General features: G+C 34.1%; 3 protein-coding genes and 1 pseudogene across 3 annotated transcripts; 2 read left to right on the top strand and 2 right to left on the bottom strand.

Moving 5' to 3' along the window:
* Window positions 1-2,155: 2,155 nt before the first annotated feature.
* LOC109128865 (putative F-box/kelch-repeat protein At1g13200 pseudogene) lies at window positions 2,156-3,469 on the bottom strand (annotated as a pseudogene).
* A 520-nt stretch (window positions 3,470-3,989) lies between these two features.
* LOC104778675 (uncharacterized) lies at window positions 3,990-5,972 on the top strand. The gene is made up of 5 exons (XM_087484688.1): window positions 3,990-4,544; window positions 4,658-5,080; window positions 5,159-5,194; window positions 5,328-5,549; window positions 5,644-5,972. Exons 1-5 carry the CDS (start codon window positions 3,990-3,992, stop codon window positions 5,794-5,796), a joined length of 1,389 nt encoding a protein of 462 aa, XP_087340814.1. The 3' UTR covers window positions 5,797-5,972.
* Window positions 5,973-6,517: 545 nt separating this feature from the next.
* LOC104743226 (uncharacterized) lies at window positions 6,518-7,890 on the top strand. Its single transcript, XM_010464335.2, has 2 exons — window positions 6,518-7,261; window positions 7,342-7,890. Exons 1-2 carry the CDS (start codon window positions 6,620-6,622, stop codon window positions 7,888-7,890), a joined length of 1,191 nt encoding a protein of 396 aa, XP_010462637.1. The 5' UTR covers window positions 6,518-6,619.
* Window positions 7,891-11,567: 3,677 nt separating this feature from the next.
* On the bottom strand, window positions 11,568-16,105 carry LOC104739749 (protein STRUBBELIG). Its single transcript, XM_010460194.3, has 16 exons — window positions 15,621-16,105; window positions 15,101-15,230; window positions 14,931-15,002; window positions 14,704-14,769; window positions 14,531-14,602; window positions 14,376-14,447; window positions 14,222-14,293; window positions 14,074-14,139; window positions 13,910-13,975; window positions 13,339-13,829; window positions 12,877-13,235; window positions 12,519-12,790; window positions 12,303-12,441; window positions 12,099-12,214; window positions 11,821-11,977; window positions 11,568-11,738 (listed from the first exon to the last, which is right to left on the bottom strand). The coding sequence occupies exons 1-16, from the start codon at window positions 15,709-15,711 to the stop codon at window positions 11,676-11,678; spliced, it is 2,304 nt and encodes a 767-aa protein (XP_010458496.1). The 5' UTR covers window positions 15,712-16,105; the 3' UTR covers window positions 11,568-11,675.
* Between the last annotated feature and the right edge of the window lie 2,213 nt (window positions 16,106-18,318).

Raw genomic sequence — 18,318 nt, 5'->3', positions numbered from 1 at the left:
ATAAAAAACCTTAAATCAATCTCAATATAAAAATTAAGTCTCGATCGTATGAAAAAAACATGAATTATTTTTAAAAAATTAAAATGATTGCTTTAACAAAAATACGTGAATCTAGAGATTAATCAGTGTCCTTCACAAGTGCTAATTAACAAAATACCATATTTACATGCATGTCAACCAAAGAAAAGTAATATTTCATATTTGCACATGATCATCACATGATCACATTTATGAAAAATCTATTCCATAAGTTATGAGGGATTTGAGGATTAACTGATTGATTTAGTTCCTTTCATGCCTTTGCGAGATTAGTATCTGTATTTGCATAGACCTGATTAGCAAGATATTTGTTTGACTTATTATTCTTATATACGAACTCTTTTATCTTAATTAATTAGGCGCATGTTCAAACAGAATTTGTTTAAAAAATCATTTTGTATCGCTCACATAAGCCAATATTTTCAATACTATTCTTGAACTTATAACTATTCTATGGTAATGTTGCTCTTGTGAATATGGTTTTTTAATTAAGAAAGGTTCATGCTTTATGGTTGATTTGCTTTAATTGGAGAAAAGACATAAGAGAAAATGGGTGTGTAGAATTTGTAATCAAGAATCATATTTTTAACTTTAAATTCTATGGTACAATTTGTAATCAAGAATCATATTAGTATATATGGATCAATCATGTTAAATTTGGCTGTGAGTTTTGTTGAATCACTTTCTCTGTTAATAATGGGTATGTAGAAGATCATATATATATATATATATATATATATATATATTTAATCTACACAATAAAACCGGACCTCATGGGTTTGAATCACTTTCTCTGTTAATAATGGGTACGTAGAAGATCATATATATATATATATATATATATATATATATATATATATATCTAATCTACACAATAAAACCGGACCATGGTTAATAATCCAAAGAATAGATAATTAGTATGCAGTAGTAAGTAATCTACAGTTTTTACACCGGTAGATCACTTTTTTATTTTTAAATCGGAACTTTAAGATTCTTAAAAAGCCATTGTGTTGGAGAGAGAGATCGATCTAGGGTTCCAAAAATCTGTTATCCCTTCTTCGAACGCCACAGAAAAAACAGAGTCTTTGAGACACACTCGTATGTCCACATTTAATTTTCTTTATTAGATCAAAATATACTTTTACATTTTCTAACACTTTCACATATTTATAATAGTTTCTTACCACACACTTGCACCACTATACTCACTTAGACCTTAATCCTACTTAGTAGCTTTCTTACACAAGTCATGGTACTTTAACAACAAAACTTAACATCACAACACTTAGCAACTCTAGTTTTTTTTTTTTTTTTGGCAAACAGCAACTCTAGTTTAGCTAGACATTAACCAACACAACACTCCTCTCTCTAACTTAGTCAAAACAAAACAAAACAATCTCTTGTTCTGTTGGGCCTAACTTAACTAATAGCCCAATGATAATATTATTACAAACACACACAAAGCCCAACTCCTTGTTGAATCATGTCTTCATGTCTTTGTTGTTGACTCTTCACGACATCATTGTCGACTTCTTTTCCTCGTTGCTCCTTCTTCTTTGTTCTGTTGGGCTAAGAGGGAGACAAGAGACTGGACAATGTGATAAAAAAAAGTAACGTTCTACGGCCAAGCAGTCATAGTACAATGTATCGGGAGATGTTAGGGAAAGTTTGGAAAGTTTGCTTCAGGCTGATGGATAAAGACTCTTATCTTATCTTCATCACCCTAAACACGATCTCTGTTCTTTTTTTTTTCTTACTGTTTTGGCATTTCATAACCTTTCCATTGTTCCTTCTCGTATTTTCCACACACACATTCAGTCAAACTGCTTTCATGATTATGTAGTAGTCATTAACTTCTTGTTTTGACTAGTAAAAATATATAATCCCAATTCCTAATATACTCTAGGACAAAACTAAAATTCCATATAGACAATTAGTTCTTAACAATCTTAATAGAAATATATTAATTTAGATAGAATTACAACTAGTTCTGTGGATAAATAACAATTGAACTCAGACACAACTATAATGGACGCATATTAAACAAAAGAAAAGAAAAGCTCTTCTCTTCTCATCTCTTCCAAACAAGTAGTAGATCCAAGGTGGTAGGTTTGTTTTAGATATGTGAAATCAAACTTTGAAAATAAGGAACTTTTCTCTTAGACCAAGGATGTTGGAAAAATGAAGCTAGAGACTTTGTTTGGGGATCATATTTTACTAGACCGCGAGAATAGCGATGTGAGAGCAGGATCTTCTTGTCCTTGCATACTGCCACCGGTGTAGATTGATCATCCAAATCCTTGCTTCTCCAGTCATATTCACCACGAAACTGAGTCCGCGAAGAAGAACAAGAAAGCAAATCTATTGTATAAATCTTCTCCCATAACTCTTCTGATGATTTCATCCTCCAAATATCTTGGACCAACGTATTCAATTCTCTTTTTGACATGCACAAATCATTATCCAAAGTGCACATGGCAATATACCTTCAACAATAGCCGGGTTAATCTTAGGCAGCAACCGGAATGAATCGGTAAGAATATCAAAAACTACTACTTCGATTTTATCATTATATGACTCGGTAAACCAATACACCGACCCGTTTGCAAATGCTGGCCTTTGGTCGTGATATATCCTATAACTTGGGGTGCAAGGCAAATACCTCCAAGCCTTTGCCCTAAAGTCAAAAACCTCGCACTGGGTAACTCCGTTTGGACTCAAAGCATCAACATTGTACTTATCAGAATTATACAACCACACTAATTTGTAATCAATGGCCTTCGATCACGAATGCTAGATGAAAGACTGAATCTAATTCTAACCATTCTCTTATATCAAGGTTAGCCTTGTGCATCAAAATCTGAAACCTAGCTGGAGGAAGTTGTCGGAGCCACCTTATAGCCGGATTAACTACATACATGGATTGATTTTTCGGTGAATGGATGGAGAAAAGGCCATCTCAGCATCCAGAAACGGAGATATTTGTGAACCCTTGAGGGATATTGAGAATATTAGAGGATAGAAGAGAAGCCGATTCCAAGCAGAATAACCTAAAACCAAGGTCATTGTCTGGACGAGGTATTACTTTTAGTTTTAGGGGGTCTTCGTCAGTGATCACCATAACTCTAGGATGATCCACGCGTGATCGTTCGGCTATATCCAAGTGTCTCTCTGCAAAAGAGCGAGACCCGATGGTCGATCTCCATTGTTTCGAGAGAGACTTAAGTTGGAATAGTGCTTTCACCGGAAACCGCAAGAAGATTTCCTCAACAACGTCGATTGGCAAAGATGATGGAGCAGTCACTGGCTTCTCGTTTCTTCTTCTTCTTTTAATTATTCTTCTTATTATTCTTCTTCTTTTAATTATTCTTCTCTTTCTCTTTCGTTGTGTTGATGATGCAATCACCACTCGCTTCTCTGCCTCCTCCATCAGAATTGCTCTCTCTTTCTCTCCCCAAAAGTACTTATCTCTTGACGGCATGAAAGGAACTAGATAAATCATTTAATTCTCTAGATCTCTCATTACTTGTCGAATATTTCTTTCCATAAGTAAAATTATACATTTTCCATAACTACTCGATACTTTCCATCATTACGATCGATTCTTTCATCGAGAACCTCTAGTTTAGGAAACTAGGTTAATTACTCATCCCTTTATAAAGATAAGCGTGCGTTAAAAATATTCTTCCCATTGCAATTCTCTCACATCATGTCGTGTGAATGAAGCATAACTCTAGTAAAGCTATATTTCATTGCTGATAGAGAAAAGAAGATTACAGATCGATATATATATATATATATATAGAGGAACAAGAAAGGAACTATACGTACTCAGTTATAGACACGATTACAACAGAGCTTGACTTGGTTTACTCTTATTTGTGTGCTTACTTCTAATTATCTTTCTCTGGATCTACAGATCTCGGAACGTTTTTGTGGTGACATTATCAATGGCTAGTTTTCACTACGACTACTCCTTAGAGGGTCCAAGATTTAGGCTGACACTTCTAGTCGACACGGAGAAGAACAAGGTTGTGTTGGCTGAGGCGGGTAAGGGTTTTGTTGATGTGCTCTTTCGTTTTCTGGCGCTGCCAATGGGTGCTATCGTGCGATTGCTGGAAGGGTATAAGCTGAATGAGAAGCCTCATGATGTAGGCTGTTTTAACAATCTCTACAGCAGTGTATCTGATATGGGCATCCATGATTTCATGAGCGAAGCTTGTAAGGATATGCTTTTATATCCGAGGTATGTGAAAGAGAAGCAATGCAGACGGCTTAAGCTTAACATATATGATTATGATGATGATAATACCAAGTACATTAAAGAACATCATGAAAGTGGTTGTGATGAAATATTTGCCACCGAGAAGACATCTTTCCACATTACAGAAAACATGGAAGTGGAATTTGCATCTATTATTCTCGCCAGGAGGACACTTTTGAGACTCGGTTATACTAGTTTTGATAAGTTGAAGCTACAGTACGTAGATGTTCACCACAAACAGGTAACTACATTTATTTTTATTTTTGGAATCGCTCTATTATATATATGCATGCCATTACTTTGGTCCTGGTTAATTTGCTATAAGATTTATGAAATTTAAATATTTGAATCCAGGTTCTATCTCTGCTCAGTTGCTTGTTCTCTTCAGAAACTCCTTTGACTGATGTTTTTTTGAAGAAAAATAGCTCTTGTGGTATGACAAGGCCGCATGAAATGCTATTGCCAACTATATTTGTGCAAGATGGAGATGAAGCAAAGGCAGATGAAGTTGTGTCACTCAGTGTATTTGTTAGGAAGCAGGACATAAAGGTTCTTTATGCTGAAAGCGGACAAGACTTTGTGGATCTACTTTTCAGTTTCCTGGCTATCCCTTTGGAGTCCCTGTGGGAAATAACTGGAGGCAATAATATCGAACTAGGATGCATTGGCAACTTTTGTAAAAGCATGAAGAATTTGAGCTCTAGCGGAGGAAATGCAATGATTCCTTGGCAATATAAGTTGGACAAATCATTTCTTGGTGTACGTTATCAAAACAATGATGATAGTAGCAGTGGGACTGAGAAAAGAGGGCAAACACACATGATGTCAGATGATCTTACTAATTGCATAATGAAGAAGTTGGAAGTGGACTTGGATGATTTCAAGGACTCTGTAATCCACATTAGCAATTTAGAGGTATGTTATATATATATATTTACTATTCTAAATAGCAACCGTGGTTACCTATCTTTCCTGATATATGTTGTGCTCAAATGAATAAATATTGAAGCTTACACTAATGCAGGGAATTAGTCTATTGAGTGAAACGGAACCAAAAACTGACTTTGTTGTTGAACCCACGGTACCGGTTAGTAGTGGGTTTGTGAAGAGAGGGGCAACATACATGATCTCAGATGATCTTACCATCACAGCTGCAAACTCATGGTCAGCTATTTCCTTACTGAAGGAGTTGGACACAAACTTGGATGATATGGAGGAACACGTAATTAACATCAGGAAAGCAGAGGTATGCATCTCGATTGTTCAACAAAACTTATGAATTTTCACAACCTTCTCTTCTGTTTTTTCAGTTAATTCTGTTGAGTCATACTGTAATGCAGGCTATTAATTTGCTAAAAGCTTCATTGGTGACATCCACTCCCTTGACCACCGCTCTCGGGAACTTACTTTTAAAGAAGCCTTTAGTGGAGACAAGTTTTGCTGATTACCGCGTCGAATTTCCCGGGGAGGTTGATCTTGAAGACATGCCTTAGGTTCTTATAACCATTGGTTTCTCACCCTCTCACTTGTTGACGAGTTTGAAGCTTTGGGGTCTTGCTGCGTTAGTCAAATTTAGTTTTCAGTTTCCATATGCATTTCCAGGATTTCATATCATATCAGTTCAATAATAATTATGGCTTATATGATCTATAATACAGTAATTGCTAAATTTTCTCTGTTTTTTTTTGGATTTGAAAGAAGAAGATAAATGATTTTGTTAAAAATTCTGTATAACAAATCCCATGAGGCTTAAATAATGTTGATTTCTGACAGTGTTACTAAACTATTGAGAGTATATAAGGAAATAGGGAGATTGATATTACAACCTTTTTGGATGAATGTGACTTTTGATCTGTGAAGTAGTAATATTAAGCGGTGCAGAATCATGGGAAAAGATCAAAGGGTCATAAAACGAATCTACCCTAATTACTTATCTAAGATTCCGAGTGTTTCAAACAGCTATATTTGGGAACGTCAAAAGGTTTTGAATCTTTTGATGTCTTAAATCACTTTATACTCTTTATTCATTGTCACTAGCAAAAGTCAAAAAACTTTTTGGAAGACTGTAACCTTGGGAACTCAAATCATCCGTTGATACAAGTCCCATAACGTATGTGCAATTAACGAATTGAATGTAATTTAGTTGGTTTACAGGTAAAATCAAGCGATGCAAGTATTATATAATTTCTGGTTCTGTGTCTGCATCTCTGCATAATTCAAAGAAAGAAAGAAAAATTCTTGCATCAGAAGATTCAAAACTTGAAACACTGAACTTTATTTTTTTGTTCTCTCGCTTTTTTCCTTTGTGGATCTTCAATGGCTGGAGCTGCAAATTCAGAGAAACCAGTGTTGAGTCTGAGACTTCTTGTCGACAAGAAGAAGAACAAGGTTGTCTTGGCTGAGGCTGGTAAGGAATTTGTAGATGCACTCTTCAGCTTTCTGACACTACCTATGGGTACTGTTGTCAGATTGATTGAGAAATATCAGAAGAATCATATATTTGCTCAAGCCACTATGATAGGCTGTTTCAACAATCTCTACAAAAGTGTTCTTGATATAGACACCGCTAATTTCATGACGGAAGCTTGCAAGGATCTGCTTTTGTATCCGAGAAGCGTGATGGAGAATCAACGCAAACGGCTTAACCTTAACATTGATGATATTGAGATTCTTAAGCACTATATCTGCCCAAAAAGAAGGGTTTCTTGCGATTTCTATAGTAACTTTTCTTCCTCAAGATGTTGTAACTGTGGAGAACTGATGACGAAGCATATTCATTCACATAGCGGCGGTGTATACGAGGAAATATTTGTCAGCCACAAGCCCTTGTTCACCATTACTGACAATCTGATAGTGGGATTTACTTCTATAAGTCATACCCTGAAAACACTCAAAGTGTCAGGCTATTCTGATGTTGATCAGCTGCATGAGATGCATGTAGAAGTTGATCACGAAAAGGTACCATCTTATAATTGATTTTTTTCCTTGACATGCCATTACCTGAAACTTAATTTCTCTCTTATTTATGAAACATTCAGGTACTAGCTCTACTGCAGAAATTATTCTCTTCAGATACTCCCTTGACTGACGTGTTCTTAAAGAAACAGAGATCATGTGTCATTTCAAAGGTGCTTAACATGCAAAGTCTAGCTGTGTCAGAAAAATCTGGAGGCGCAGTTCAGTCAAACAAAGTAATGTCTGTCAGTGTGTTCACCAGTAAACTGGACAAGAAGGTTCTCTATATTGAAAGTGAAAAAGACTTTGTTGATCTTCTTTTTACTTTCCTGGTTCTTCCTCTGAATTCTGCATGGAAATTAGCTGGAAGCCATCTCGTGCTAGGATGCATCAATAACTTGTGTGAAAGCTTCAAGAGCTTGAGCTCTATTGAAGGGAGTAATGTATTGAACAACAAATGTATGCTTCCTTGGCATTATAGTTGCCAGCAACCTCTGCTCGATGTTTGTTATGCGGAACATCATAATGTGACTGGTTGTTGGCCTAGTTATACGACTGACGTCTTTAAACCGATTGACCCGAGATGTGATATAAGTGCTGACACATGGAGCTATTGTCTTAGTTTGTCTTAAATTCCTAAATTGTAATATTAAATGTTCATGAATGTTTTACTTGGTTTTTAATAAACTAGGTTTTGAACCCACGCTCCATTAACACATGATTTTTAATATTAAATTCCTTGCTCCAGGCTAACATATGGTTTTAAACCCACGCTCCATGCTGACACATGGTTTTTAATATTAAATTCTATTTATATTTTAATAAATATGGATTTATTTGATATATTTTAATAAAAATTATATATGATTGATTACGGTAATAAAATATTATCTCATAAAAAAAATTAAAATTAGTACTAGGAAAAAAAATTAAATTTTAGATACACAATTTTTTAAAATATAAAAATTAGTTGTGTTATAAAATCAAATCTGATAAAAAAATCATAAATTTAACTTGACGTCCAGGCGAAGCAAATCAAACTGATGACCTCACATATCCTTAACCATTTTCTTTGACCACCAGAAAAACGAAACAATTTTATAATCATGAATTTAACTCGTTTTCATATTTAATTGATCGCTACCACCTATGTTTTCGTGTTTTTATTCAATGTTTTCTTATTCTTCATATTCTTTCTTGTCATTTTAATTGTCAAATTTTGTGTTAATTGTCATCGTAACTTTTACCGTTTGGTTCTTCGTTATACTCTTTTTCTTCTTCTTCCTCGCCAACTTCTTCACATTCTTCCACTGAAAAACCTTTTTTTAGACTACCACATAACTTGTTAACCCATCAAACTCCAAGAACAAAATCATGTCTTTTCTCATAAAATTTGTGAAATTCATGATTACCAACATAGTCAACAAATGCACCCAATTATTGACAATTTTATCCATATACTTATTTGGTTTTAGATCCACGCGTTTAGAAAATTCTCAAACCAAAATCCTTACTTGATTTATAATATTTTAAAAACATAATAAAATATACTAATAATTTTTTATTTAATATGAATCATATGATATATAGAAATATGAGTACACTATAAGAACATATTAATTATAAATAAATAATATCAATTATATTATCTGATCAAATAATATCAACCGTATCATATTATCAAATAACCGCAACCGTATATAACAGTAACCGCTTGAACCGTAACCGTATTTAAACGTAACTGTTTAACCGTTTGCTAAACAGTTCTAGTTAAGGTTACAAAAATTACTAACCATAACCGATGGTTAATAAACCTTAACCGTGACAACCGTAACCCTGGTCATGCCTATGTATAGCTAATAAAACAAGAGTGTTTGTCGTCCATCTTTCTTCTTTAAACCTCGAAATTTGACTCAAACAACAAATTAAGGTCTTGCGATGTCAATCCTTCTTCCTTAGACCCAAAAATAAAAAATTAATGAAAGAATATCAACTCATCTATAAAATCATACACAAAAATATGTTTTACAACTCATAAGAAATAAAAAGCACAAATGTAGATAAATAAGATAATTTATGTTTTGCACCAATATTTATAATATTTTAAATTTTTAAAAGGTTTCGAAATATAAAATTTGAACCTTTTAAATTTTTTCAATATTTATAATATTTTAAACTTTTAAAATTTAAAACTTATAATATTTAAAAACTTTTTAAAAGCTAAGAACTTTTAAAAGTTTCAATATTTATAATATTTACTTTAAAATTTTAAATATTATAATATTTTTTTGAAACTGTTTAAAGTTTTAATTTGATCAAATAAAAAACCAGATCAAACCAAATAAAACTTTTAAACTTGGACGCCTGATAAATCAAGCTTTCCTGCTCATTCGTTGTTGGAAGCATATTAATCTTATTTATACTGTTTTTGAACCATTGTCTAAAAAATTTCTAGCTGATGTGGGATATTGTGCTTAGTTCTTTTATTTCCATAAATTTAAAATTTTCCTTTTTCTAAAAAATTCTGTAAATTTAAAAAATGTTAATGAATGACATGTCAAATCATGATAGGTTGTTTAAAATAATTCTTAACATAGAAAATTCTGGAAATTGTATAAAATGTTAATAAGTGATATGTCAAATTTCTATTGGTTGTTTAAAATCCTATGTGGACGGCCTTAGGAGCTTATAGCTCCTAAAAATATGTTTTACATCTCATAAGAAATAAAAAGCACAAATGTAGATAAATAAGATAATTTATGTTTTGCATCAATATTTATAATATTTTCAACTTTTAAAAGGTTTCGAAAAATAAAATTTGAATCTTTTAAAAATTTTCGATATTTATAATATTTTAAAATTTTAAAATTTAAAACTTATAATATTTAAAAACTTTTTAAAAGCTAAGAATTTTTAAAAGTTTCAATATTTATAATATTTAAACTTTAAAATTTTTAAATATTATAATATTTTTTTGAAACTGTTTAAAGTTTTAATTTGATCAAAAAAAACCCAGATCAAACCAAATAAAACTTTTAAACTTGGACATCTGATAAATCAAGCTTTCCTGCTCATTCGTTGTTGGAAGCATATTAATCTTATTTATACTGGTTCTGAACAATTGTCTAAAAAATTTATAGCCGATGTGGAATATTGTGCTTAGTTCTTTAATTTCCATAAATTTAAAATTTTCCTTTTTCTAAAATTTTTTGTAAATTTAAAAAATGTTAATAAATGACATGTCAAATCATAATAGGTTGTTTAAAATAATTCTAAATATAGAAAATTCTGGAAATTGTATAAATGTTAATAAATGATATGTCAAATTTCTACTGGTTGTTTAAAATCCTATGTGGACGGCTTTATTAGCTTATAGTTCATACTTTTTATTAGTATAGATTGTAACATTTACTTCTTAACGTGTTCTAACCAGTTCGAACATTTTATTCACTTTAAACGTGTCGTGCTGCTTTCACCATAGTTTCTCAATTAAAAACAACCGGAATGTCAAATAACTATGTGACAAGGTCCAATAACATAGGCTTTGATGATATAGAGGAGCAAGTTATTAACATTAGCAAAGCAGAGGTATGTATATCTTGATAGTATATATATAGGAATATTCTTGTTACAACTACTTAGATCAACTCGTATATATTGTTTTTTGTATCCCAGATTACTGGAAACTGCTATACATCTCTTTTGGCTATATAAAGCCTGGTAAATAAATGACTAGAGAGAGGGGATTTTAACCATCTTTCATATCTGTCGGTATTTTTAATTTTTTCTTTCATTATATTTGTGCTTTAGTTAACTCCGTTGATTATGGCACTACTACAGGCTATCAGAGACTGTTGAGAGCCTCATTCGTGACTTCCACTGCCTTGAACACGTACAGTTTTTGAGAGCTTACTACTCCCAAAAGAAACCGAAAGAAGAGAAAGTCTAAGACATCATTCCATGCTTCTGTTGATCTGCTTGATTCCAGTTTTAAGATTTTGTACATTGTCGACTGGCAGTTGTATTGGTTACCTTTTCTTTTATTGCGTACCACCAAGTACAAGCCATTGTTATTCAACCGTAACGTATCCTAATTTTCAGTCTAAATATGTTTTTGCTTGATTTTACGGATATCATTTCAAAATAATAACATTATCTAAACAGACGGCGACGACCCCATGACTCATTTCCATACAGCCACCAAACACAAGTGTTTTTATATTACAAAAGAAATAGGTTGTGCGATTAAAGATGATGTTGATGCCATACGAACAAGAATCTGATAATAAAATATTGGTCGTAGGCAATGTTTTTTTTTTTTTTTGAATTTAATATTAAATTATATTCAAAAGAAAATAACCGTTTTACAAAGCTTTGATAAAAAACATTTCATAACATGCTAGGGTAAGAATGTATCTTAGATCATATGTTGAAGATCTTGGACAATTTCTGATATCGGCGGCCTAAATCCCGGTTCCATCTACAGACAAAAAAAGCATCAGGCAGAGAAGTCAAAAGGGTTCAGTTAATTTATTATCTCATTTAGTTTTGGTGAACTTTACCTGCAGTGAACGTGATATGATATCTGCAAAACGTGACAAGGATTTCATTGGATATGCTCCGTGTAGCGACGGATCAACCATTCTTGTCAAGGCATCGATATCATGAAGCCGAGGAATTGCCCACTGAGCTAGTGTCTGATGTCCCCTAGGCCTTGTCCTGCAAACAACCAGTGAACCAGCGTTTTGTATTCCGTTAGTATAAGTGAAACATGTTCTCTTCTGTATTTAGAATCTTTTTTGGGTTCCATTAATTAGTTGTCTCTCTAGAGTGTAAAAACCTGTCAAATGGTCTGCGTCCGGTGAGCAGTTCTAACATCACAACCCCGAGGCTATATACATCGCTCTGACAAGTGTAGCTCCCATACTCAACCTCAGGAGCGGCATAGCCCGCCATCTACAATTTTACAAGCAAACATCATTTGCCCTTACATCACATCCATGTCAGGATTCAAAATCTTCAAAAAAACATCTTGAAAAATTACCTGACTCGTTGGGCGTGGTGGTAACATATAAGCCAAACCGCTGTCTGCAACACGTACTGAGAGCTTTCCATCAAGGAGAACCTTGGAAGACTTGAAATTCTGGTGTACAACCGGCGGTTGACATACCTCGTGAAGAAACCTGAAACCAAACTCATAAGATCCTACATGTTCCAAATATTGATAGGCATAACATTTTGAGGTTCGTTTTTTACTTACTGCAATGCCTTTGAAGCTCCTAACGCAACATTTATACGCACATTCCAAGTGAGCTTCTTGTGCAACTTGCGATCCAAATGTAGTGCATCTTGAATTGATCCGTTAGGACAGTACTCATACACAAGTAGCCTTTGACCAAACTCGTTACAGTAACCAAGAAGCTCCAATATAGGACCGCGTTTAAGCTTCAACACATTGGAGACTAAATTGAGAAAATCACCATCACTCTGCGTTCTGTTGATGGTATTGCTCAGCTTCTTAACCGCAAGAAACTACAGATCATAAGATGTCAAGAAGTAAATAAGAATGCACAGCTACATTGTAAGACCAAATGGTAGATAAGAGGAAAGCGTTACACCTTTCCATGACGAAGCTCGGCTCTGTAAACATTACCAATCGACCCTTCCCCGATTATGTTCTCTTCTGAAAAATTATTCGTGTATTGCTGAAGTGAAGCAATGGTGAAAACGGTAGCAGAAGATGAAGTATTCAAGCCCGGGGGAAAATGAGCTGCTCTCTTTGAAGCAGCATCACTGGAATGGAACTGTCTAGGTGGTTGTTGTAGCGGTTTATGCAGTGTATTAACATCCTTATTACAGTATGAAGTAGGAGGCATTGCTCTCCGGCTCTCTTCAGCTCGTGGTGGCATAGGATACCCGTATTTTCTGTCTGCAGTTCCATATCCATCGTAAGGCTTAACCATGGGCTCCCGAGAAACTGTTAAACAAAAGAAACACACCAGCAGCATTTATTTTTGGGGATAGCTAATGAGACAACTCACAAGTTTCTTTATTTTTTGGAAAGAAAAGAATCAGTGTACCTTTTCCCAGAGTGGGGGTTGGTTGAGATGGAGGTTTATTGAAGTATGGTCGTGGTAAATCTTTACGAGCTTTACTGTAATATCGGTTAGATAGTTTACTTCTGCAACATCTCCATAGTGTAACACACAAACCCGATACAAGAACAATTATGGCGACTGAAGAAATGACTAGGATGATTCTTTGCGTGGACCAGAACTTTCCTGATCCTGAACCTGAAGGAGGTGATATTTGCAAAGTTGGTTGCCCTGAACCGGAGTTCCATGGATCTCCTCCTCCTCCATTATCAGAAGGCGGTGACCAAACCAAAGGTGGTGATGGTGGTGGTTGTTGTGGCTGTAGTGGAGCAAATGGAGCAAAAGGAGCAGGAGGAACACCGGAAATAGGAGGGACACGGTTCACAGGAGGAGCATGGTGAGTAGCGGGAGGTGGATCAACTACAGGCGGAGGCGGTGGGGTTATAATCGATGTATTGAACGGTGTTCCATCTTTTCTGCAGTTATAATGAAGATGAAATTTGAATGGCTAATGAAAAGGGATGTTAAAAACAGCTTTTTCTTTAAATATACTTACTTGAAATTCGGAATTTTCAATAGATTTGGCGGTATAGGTCCTGAGAATAAGTTGTTTTCTACATTCCTGAATCAAAGTTATGAAAAAACCATAATGAGTTACTGAAATTGGCTTTATGGTTGGAGAGTTAAGAACAAAGAGTATGCAAGGTGACAGAAGATTACAAATCAGTCAAGAAAAGGTCCTCTATAACTTCAAGTGTTCCGGTGAGCTTGTTGTCCTGCAAATGCCTGCAGTCCAACCACATCAGATATAAAAGCAATGGTAACAATCTTTTTATACAGTTTCATATTCTAGAATATGTGCACTTACAATATCCTGAGAGATGCTAAGTCTCCCATGGATGAAGGTAAATGCCCGGTCAGTATGTTAGACGATAAGTCCCTGCATTTAGAAACTAAAAGCTTAAGTGATAGACCCCAAAGGGAGGAAAAAAAATGAGACTAAAGAGAGGAGAAAAGCATACAGTTTTGTCAGTTTTGTTAACTGCTGAAAGTAATCTGGTATCTCTCCTGATAGAATATTGTTTCCCAGCAACCTGAAGGGAAAAGAAAGAGTCTGTTATAAACAGAGGAAAGATCACATATGCGAGAAGCAGTATCATCTTTAACAAAGACTTACAGTTCAGATAAATCGGATAGAAAGGACAATGTAAAGGGAATATTCCCAGTGAAGCGATTGCCCGAGAGAGATCTGAAACAAGAAAACAAAACCAAAAATGGAGTGTCTTTGTAAATGTTTTAAACTGTTCAAACATAAGTACTGCCATAAACATAGTCAATTCTCAAACGCACAGGTTTCGGATGGAAGAAGGCAAAGCCTGCGGAATTGTCCCTGAAATATGATTGCTACTGAAGTCCCTGTCCATTCAAACAAGGAAAAGAGAAATTATAACCAAACCTTATATACCTATTACAGATCAAACTATAGCCAATGGTAAAATCTTGTATGTTATTTATATAGCAAGAAGCCTCAAAAGAAACAAGAAGATGAACAAAACAAGACAAGAAGCTTTGCTTACATCACTTGAATAGATGAAAAATCAGCCAAAGTATCACTTAAGCCTCCACCAACCTTCATGCCTGGTATCCTTCTGCAGCCAACAACAATAATCACCTGGTCAGAACCTGAATTGGTGATTCTAAAAGCAAACCATAACAAAGAGTTGCAAGAAAAGAAGAGGAAGTATACATTTCTGTGATGTTTGAGGAGTCACAAACCACACCTTGCCACTTTTCTCCACAAGGGTCTCCTCCAAAAGCAAGCCACTTAGATAGAGATGGTGCTCCCAAAGTGATGTACAAGTTATTAATCGCCGAAACTGCAGCGGTTAAACAACAAACAAACCCATCACAATATAATTAAATTAATCTCACACTTTTTTTCTAGAGATCAAGGAATCTTTCTGAAGATAACCATTTAATGAAAAACAACAAGAACAAATTTCTAGGTCTTGAACTAAAACCCTAAAAAGAGCTTAAGTGCCAAAAACCAAAACTTTAGGGTTTTTGAGATTAGCCTCAGAATGATCGAATCTGCCAATCTGGAGCTTCCTAGACAGCTCTATTGTTAACCTAGTTTTACCCTAAAAACTGATAAAGGTCATTTTCACTTTGACATAAGTCAAAATCTAGAGTGTTCACTTTAAACTAAAACAAGGAGACAAAGCAAAACCACCAAAAGTGAAGACTTTGCAGAGAGAGATTATTACCATCTCGTAGATTAGTGACTCCAGCTGAGAACGGCATTGTCAAGGCCAAAACAGAGAGAACAAAGAACACTTCCCATCTTGTAAAGCTCATAGCTTCAGCCTCTCTACTGAAGATGGGAAAAACCCTTGAACTTGAGATTAGACTGTTTGTTTCCAAGTAAACGAAGAATGTGATGAAGACCTCAGAAGGAAGAAGGTTGAAAACAGGGATATTCCTGATTAAAAGGTAAAGTGAATCATAATTTCGTCGGATTTTAAGGAGAGAGAAAGAAAGAAAGAGGAAAGAGATGAGTGAGTGAGAGAGAGAGTAATGTAGTGTAGTGTGTTTTGTCTCGAAGAACGAGCGGCTTACAAAAGCCAACGGCTTTGTTTTTCTCAGTTTAAGCCTTTCAAGGTTTCGTCTCAAAGTGTGAAACAGAGAAACTTTGCCAAGACTTGTCTCTCTTTAATGTTTTTTTAATTGTCGCTTTGCTTCATCTAACTATAGTTTCCTTTCGTGTATTTAATTTTGGTATTTTTCTAATGCCATCAGGTACAAAATAAGTGAATATTGCAGATTAATTCTATTTTCGTTACTTCACCTATTAAAATCCAATTAATGCAAATATCAGATATCACCACTTAATTCAGTGAGATGGGCCAAGAAAACAGTTGAAGTGAAGAAAAACTCTGCGACTTCTTTAATGGAAGAAGAGAAGTGAGAGACCCTACAAGGTCAAATTATCATCATTTTCATCCCACGTTCAATTTTGCTCTTTTGTAGGTTAGTGGTTAAATGTTGAATTTGTGAGATTGTTTTTTTTAGTTGGGTTTTTTAATTTTATTTTCTAAAGATTCTGACACCATAACACAATGTATGGGGCAATGATGTTACAGTTAAATTTCTTAAAAAGTTACAATGTCTAAGGTTAAAGCTTAATAGTTCTTTTATTAATGGCTTAAACTGAAATTATGAAAATTGTGTTAGAACTTTATGAGAAAAATAAGAAGGTAAATTTATGATTACACTTTTTGTTTTTATATTAAAGAATTCTGGTTTTTTGTGTACAGTTACAACTAACAATCACTATTTATCAATTTCTTTGGAATACATATTTTAATTTGTAAAACCAATTGTTGGTCGATGTGATGGAAGATTTGTGAACAATTCAATAATAATAATTTAATGGCATGCCATCATTCCATAATTTGAGATGAGAGTAATTTTGATATTCGTGTGTGATTATTACTGCTGAAATTCGAATGAACTATTAATGACCCGAATAATAATAACAGCAAAATCAAATGGAATGATCAAGACAGAACGAACATGGTTGGTGAGTTCAAGTTTTTCTTTTTCATTTTGTGAGGTTCCGAACTCTATCAGACAATTATGGTATCCGGACAATAATACATTTGACCACAAAACATTAGAATGGTAGGCACGAGGCAGTAATTTGTTTACACCGTTACTATATTGCTTCTTGACACTGTACTAGCAAACAAAACACCACCATTCTAATGGGCTACGAAAACAAAATATGGGCCCAAATTGGTTAATAATGTAAAGGTAAAAAGATACATCTCGCAGGCCTTATTACGCAATGAGATTGCAAATTTTCAACGGCTACTAATCTGTGAAGAAAACTATAGACTTAAGTGAAATAAAAATACTGAATCTTCAAATGAAAATACCGAATACGTTTGGTTTATTTATCTCCATTTTTTTTTGGACAAAAATTTATCTCCATTTAAGATTATATAATAATAAAAGATGTTTGGACCGCTACTTTCACGCCTTTCTTTAATCACAGTGTTCATTAACTACGTTCGATTAGATCATCCAACAAAACATAACCGAACTCAAACCAAGACCATATCAGACAACAAATTTGGATTCACTTTAATTCTGGTAGTTTAAAGATCGGTTAACCCAAATCGATTATTGCATTATGGAGTTATAAATCACTACTTAAATCAATAAATACAAACTTTATGTTAATATGCGAATAATGATTGTAGCCACTCATATACTTTACCAAAATTAGTTACCAGTTTGGAAGATATATTAGAGTGCATTCAAACTATTGGTCTCTTTAAAAAAGTGTTTATGCAAAATATAGATATTATAAAGTTAGGCTTTATAATTTTTAACATGGTCTCTCATTACCCAAAAAGGCGAAACTAAAATTAAAAAAATGCAGCGATACTTTATGGGTCACCTGTGAGACCAGAGGATCCAAGGAGCATGACGAACGAATGTTTTATTTATTTAAATTAATTGTGGTTTTATCTACACGAATTTTTTGGTTTCAAATTTTTGGTTTTACATCGTCCCAGCATTTTATGACCTACCAACTATATATATCCGTTATAAATCTTTCCATCTTCAAAATTCCGAACAAAAAGATAAGTTTAAAAGGATAAAAGTTCTATGAAATTGTGAAAAAAACACCAAAAACTTGGATGATTCCTAGTGCTTCTAACGTCTCTGTATATATGTATCGAATTTAGGACACCTGAAGATCATCAAACTTGAGCGAATTCAAACTTAATACTTCAACTTTTTATGTGCGTATCAATTTTTTTGTGACGCACTTGATATTCTGATTGATTTATATTAAATTGATCAGAGTTGGTAGTCTTATTCTATGTTCATTTCTCAATATGCACAAGTGCATGTGACACAGAAACTTTCTAGAGAATTAACGGTAAAGAA

Source organism: Camelina sativa, chromosome 14 (assembly GCF_030686135.1).
Source record: "Camelina sativa cultivar CO46 ecotype springtype chromosome 14, ASM3068613v1".
In the NCBI taxonomy this organism is placed as follows: domain Eukaryota; kingdom Viridiplantae; phylum Streptophyta; class Magnoliopsida; order Brassicales; family Brassicaceae; genus Camelina; species Camelina sativa.
Note: the sequence above shows the minus strand (reverse complement) of the source record. Positions and strands in the feature narration are given on the sequence as shown.